General features: G+C 52.9%; 1 protein-coding gene across 4 annotated transcripts in view; it reads right to left on the reverse strand.

The window, feature by feature from the left end:
* The window catches only part of Ctbp1 (C-terminal binding protein 1), a 28,751-nt gene that overhangs the window by 22,373 nt on the left and 378 nt on the right, over positions 1 to 6,000 (reverse strand). For 2 of the 4 annotated variants that reach the window (XM_021210351.2, XM_021210350.2), the window contains exon 2: positions 740 to 932. The exons of the other annotated variants lie outside the window; for them this stretch is intronic. In XM_021210351.2, coding sequence (XP_021066010.1) covers positions 740 to 746 — 7 coding nt within the window. In that variant the 5' untranslated portion in view covers positions 747 to 932. The remainder of the gene's footprint in view (positions 1 to 739; positions 933 to 6,000) is intronic. 4 annotated transcript variants of the gene reach the window in all.

A 6,000-nucleotide genomic window follows, 5' to 3' on the forward strand; every position in this document is an offset into this window, starting at 1 on the left:
TGTCAACAAATCTTCTAAGGCTATAAAGCAAGCCCTCAAAGCAGTCTGAGCCTATTGCCTAGGAAGTGGCTTATACCTCATCAAGGACCTGCCCAGCCTGGCAGTCTGATAGAAACTCCATTCTCTCACCCTGTAGACAACTCCTCATGGAGTACCTATGGATGCAGATGTGGTTAGGCTGGGTCTAAGCCTGTATCTTCATCTAAAAATGGGTAGGATACCCAAAGATTCATATGCAAGGACAAAAGACCAAGCCCTCTAAAACACAGTGGGCTTATAGTGCCTCTTCATTCACAGAGCTGCTGCAGTGCTAGGCTCCTCCCAAACAAACCCATCTAGGAGGCAGACAAGTCTAGTAACTAGCCCATGCTATACAGGAACACGCTCCCAGGGCTGGGCTTTACTGAAGACATAAAAGACAAGAAAGCCCTACTGAGCTGTGCTCAGCACCTCTGGTCTCAACTGGGGCTTGTACAGCCTCAAAACTGACCCTCAAGCTCCTTCAGGTAAGACCTTCCCTCAGCACCCACCTCCATTCCCTCAGGACACTTTTCTTACAGAAACCAACCCTTAGCATAGTAGCTGGATGACTGCTGACCAAGGCAGCCTGCAAACACCAAGCACATTCCTCAGGCATCCCACAGTCGTCAGCCACAGGTCAGTCTGCCTAACTTACGCAGCCCATGTCCCTCTCGTAGTTCCTTTGCAGAGATGGCTTCACTTGGCAGCCCCTACCAACCTGACATTGCTTAATTGGGGCGGGGTTTCCACGACCATGAATTCGCCTGTCCAAAGCTTTTTGTCTTCAGAATCCCCAGGCCGAACCGCGTTCTGTCACGGAGCCTCATCCCACGTCTTATTGTCTCCAACCAAAGCTCTCAGGCTTCTGCTCCACAGCAGCCACTGAAGCCTGCGTCGGGTTCAAAGTCTTACTAAAAATCAAACACAAGAGACAAGTTAAAACGCCATCAAAGGCCAGCTAAAACTCAGACTCCAGGAAGCTTCACAAGAGCGAAGCTTTTTGCTATCTCCTTGGTCCTGTCCAGTTGCAGCAGCCGGAAGACCAACCTGGACAGCAAGGCACTCACTCACTCTGAGTTTGTGATTCTAGGTTAGGGCAAGCCCCCAAGTCATCTTTGTGAACGGAGGAACAGCTCTGTGGTTGGCTACCCCTCCAGACTTCTGGCTCAGCCCTGTGTTCTCAAACTGAGAGGTCAAGGTAGCCGACATTGAATACAGGAACTTGCAGTTACAGAATGGGGCCTACCAGCTGGTCCTGGGAGTTTCTCCTTCCTTATACTTACATTTTCTGACATCTAAGGCTGTCCCGACCATGTTCCAGCATGGATCTTTTAATGAGACTTTCAGGAAAGCTTGCTAGATGCTGACTTTCCAACATTCTACCCTACTTGCTTCCCAGTCCCTGCTCAAAGCATCCCAGCATAGCTAACAGTCACCTAGTTCTCCTGAAAGTGCTGCCTAGTTGTGTTCAAAGTGTGGGCCTTGACACCCACACACTTTGGTAAGGCCTGTAGCCCAGAAACCTCGGACATTAGAGTTACGCGCAAAGGCCCAGCCCCTAAAGTATGTCACTGAGCAACCAAAGCCCTGGTCTCTGTTCCTAGCATATGAACCCCACACAAGGGCCAACCCCTCAGTTTAACTGGACATCAGGATACTAGGATGCTAAGATGGAGCCTGGCCTGCTACCTTTCAGCATCACCAAGAGACAAAACCACCTGCTCTGGAAACTCCTCCAGAAAGGCCACACATGGCCACAATCCAAGTTAGGTTGTGGCCTCAGAACCCAGCACCCAATGTATATGCAGAATATCTCTTTCCAGAATACTCACAAACTTTTTCACAAGCTGTCTCTGAATTCCCAGCACACATAGCCAGTGCGAGCTTCCAGGATATGCCCAGCCTTGAGGAACACTACAGACAATGCACAGCCAGTCAGTAAAGCAGCAACAACGCCCTAGAGTCACAGCCTGCCACTGCCAGGCACCTGCCACAGGCCCAACCCTCCTCTTAGTAGTTGCCATGCTGAACTTTCCCAGCAGAGGGCACTAAAGAGCCATTGCAGAAGAACAGACCAAAAGTCAGGATGCTGGAAGCTCTGACAAGACTTGTGGCAAGGAATATTTGTTCCTTGTATGGGGCACTGTCATCTGCAATATCAAAAACAACAGCTATCTGGGCTGCGGGTACTCTGTGAACCTGTATCAACTAACCAACCAACCAACCAACCAACCAAAAACTTCCTTCTGGGAATAGCCAGCACTTCTCAACCAAGACTGATCCCTCCTACCCTTCAGTCACTCCCATCCTCCTTAAAGGCCCTCTGGGAAAGAATTCCTCAGCAACTGAGGGAGGGGGATGTCTCTCCTACCTCTAAGCACAGATCCCTCTGGATTATAAAGCCAGCTCTAATCCCAAATAGCCCTCTCTAGTTACAAAGCTGTCCTGTGGGCTGGTCCCTGCCCAGATCTGGAGGAGGTCAGAGGACAGAACCTGGCCTCTCAGATCAGGTGGAGGCCAAATCTGTAAGTCCCTGCTACCTGGTAAGAATGGAGCTGAAAAGTGAGGGCAACAGGAGTAAGCTAGGCCAAGCGCTGCTACATGAACCTCCAAGGCAGGCATTGCCCAAGGAACGGGTACAGCAGAGCAGGACAGTGAGGTGGCACTGAGGGAAGGTGTCTGTGAGAAACCAGAGTGTTCCACAGCCAGCTGTGACTTATACCACACATCAGGGAAGACACAGAATAAAAAACACAATAAAGGGCATGGATTTGCCACATTTCCAATCATGCTGGCTATTTTGTGTCTGTGTGTAGCAGTTTGCCTGTGTGTGTTACAACAAATACTGCCAGTCTTGACACCCTATAACACCTGCCTGTTCCAAAGCCAGTTGGGAAAACTATTCTCACTGGAAGAACACAAGCTGTGCAAGACTTCCCAGCTTGGGGGGCTGCTACCCTTCCTGCCTTCCGTACCAGGACAACTTTCCAGGGAGCCCTGGCCTTGCAAAGGACACAGAGGTCGTGGGATTTACAGAAAGCTTCACTGGAGACTTATCTCCACAGGAAGCAGCCCTATGTATTTCTACTGGAGACAGTAGCAGGAAGAGCACCACAGCCACTCAAAACAAGGGATAGCAATGTGGGGGAGGGGTGCAGGTCTTTCTGGGTCCCCACTTCCATGCCTCCCGGTGAGGTATAAACCCTCGCACCCCTGGCCCATACAACATCATCCCAACCCTACTGAATTTTTCTTTAACCCACCCAAGTCAATGTAGCCCTGTCCCAAAATCTTCAAGCTCCAACTCTGTCTTTATAACACAGGTCTGATGCTGACTGGGGACACACAAAGACCTGGGACTTCACAGAAGCTAAGTCCGGCAAATCTGACAAAAAGTTTCAACTTTATAGAAAATGAGTGTGCCTTCTAAAGCTACCACCTGACACAGTAACAGTTTGGACTCTGGGAAAGATGGTACATGTTTGTGAACATGGCCCTCCGCCCCGGAGGGATAAGGGTGCTGCAGCTGCTGCAGGACTGCTGAAAGACACGGTAGGCTGAACCCATCTACCCCACAGAACCCAGTCACTGCTGACAGTGGGTGTGAAGACGCAGAATGCAGGCACTGGTGCTGGCAGACTTTCAGGTGCCATGGGTGAACTACAAAACCAACCCCACATAAGCCACTGTCTCTTGTGAAGAAGCTTTTATCTCGGGGCTTGGAGGCAGGACCCCTGCCCAGCCCCAGGCAAGCCAAACCCTTTCCTGAGCCTAGGAGAATGAAAGCTAGTGTAAAGGTGTTGCCACGCAGTAAAGACCTCAGGGGGTGTCTGCTTCCCACACCATGCCAGGAAGCCACACAGCTGGTAGGTCACGGGGACAGGGTTCTCCCCAAGGGGGTCCTCAGCAGTACCCTGGTCTAAGGATCAATGTTCACACAAGTTTCTTGCCAGGTTACACTGTGGACACTCACCAGTGAAGTACAAAAGGCAGGTAGGAAAGAATGAGCTGCTGGAGGCTGGAGGCCAGGAGTCTGACCCCACCTAGAACCCTGAAGAGGACACCAGACCTCTCTGACATTGAGGCTCATCTGGAGAAAGGTGAAACAAGCTGAAAGCTGCTACAGGCCCACAGGTGACAGAAGAGAGAACAGAGGCCAGAGCAGGAACAGTGTATCACTGAGGTCCCACCAGGAATCCACAGGCCCCAGCACACACTATGTACAACTAACATGGCACAGTGCCCTCAGACATCTGTGGAAGCCAGGCTGACACACACAGCAGGCCATGCAGAGAAAGAGCAGCCTCAGACCACAGCTGCCACCCTAAATAGTAACAAGACAAGGAAACACAGAGTTCGGGAGAGCAGTATTACCCCATACATACTACACCACAATGCTGTCCCTGAACTTGGCACATCCCACAGCTGTCACCCCATACTGCAGATGAAACAGAGAGAGCACACATGAGCCCAGCCCACATTCACATCCTGCTATCATTCTTCCAGAGATCATGCTCCCCCGGGACTCAAAGATGTTAGTCCACTCTATAGCAGTAGCCCCAATGTCCTGCATGCCAACCACACTGGGGTAAGCATCCTGTGCATTCCTATTTATATTGGACACGTGCTCTCTGATTCTGGAAGTGACAAAGCAGAACACAGGAAGGGAACATACTACCTAGGGAATGAAACCACTAGGTGTCATCTTGCTGCCACCCTGGCTCACAGGGTTCACTTTCCTAAATACTGGACAACTAAACTCCTTCCATTTTCCTTCCTACAAGGCAAATTTGTCCTAATCAATCGAAAGCTCATCACGACAAGCGGCATGGCCTTGGGCCAGCAAAGGTTTGACAGGCAAGGCTGTCCTACTGATTCCTGGAAGGCAATGGGCTGGGCCTCCCTCCCTACCCCATGGGAAATTCTGGACTATAACCCTGCTGATTTGGGTGCAGAGCCTCTTCCCCCAAACAAACGTGTGTGTGTGCCAGCCTCCGGGAGTTACAGCTCTGAAGAGGGGCAGTGTGGGGGAGTGCCTACCACCAGTCCAGGATGGAGATGGGCCTGGAGGGCCTTACCCCGCCACACCCTGAAACAAACTGACAGGATCTGCAAAATGGCCTTGTGTGATAAGAGGTGCAGTGGGCCATCACAGGGCGCCTCCCTTTTTCCCTCCTGCCTGTAGTCCCTTAGTTCCTGCTGGCGGCACACGCCGCGAGGATACGATTCGTCCCCTGCCAGCTTTCAGGCTATGAGGAAGAAGGCAGTGCCCTTGTGAGGGCAGAGCTGGGGGTCAAGCCGTGTCGTCATTAAGGTGGAAGCGCCAAAGAGAGGGACACCATAGGGCACTTGGACGGTGGGCAAAAGGCTCCTCCCAGCTCCGAAACCTCTGGGCTGCCCCGCCCGAAGGTGGGGTCGTCTTCACTGCGCGTGCGCCAGGCTGCGCGGCCAGGGAACGCAGCCAAGGAAGGACTGCCCTCCACAGGCAGGACCCCTGTGGCTTAAGGACTTTCATAAATGAATAAAAAAACTTCAGTGGTCCAAATCCAGGGGCCAAGCTGAGCATCACTAAGTCGTCCAGAGGGGTGATAGGCATGTAGGCCATCCGTGTTCCCTCAGTGCCACCTCTAGAGACTACCCGCTCCCGGATCTGCCGACCCGAGGCCCATGCGGAATCCGGGAACACCTAGGTCCCCGCTGGGTGTCCACGAGAAAGATCCGCGCGGGACCGCGGGCCAGGAAGACAGGCCCGGTTCGGTCACAGCCTGGGTCGCACCACCACAGACCCCTTTGTCACCTGCGCGGGTCGCGAGCGGGCATCGGAAAATAAGGACGCGCACGCGCACGCCTGTGCAGCAGTTGGCGCATGCGCATCACCCGTTAGCCTCCTGGGTCTCCCCACCCCAGCGCGCGCGCAGCGAGCGCGCACGCGCACTCGCACACAAAGCCAGCGCCGCGCGCGCGCCCGGCCGCCCCGCC

This window comes from Mus pahari, chromosome 13 (genome assembly GCF_900095145.1).
Source record: "Mus pahari chromosome 13, PAHARI_EIJ_v1.1, whole genome shotgun sequence".
Classification (NCBI taxonomy): Eukaryota; Metazoa; Chordata; class Mammalia; order Rodentia; family Muridae; genus Mus; species Mus pahari.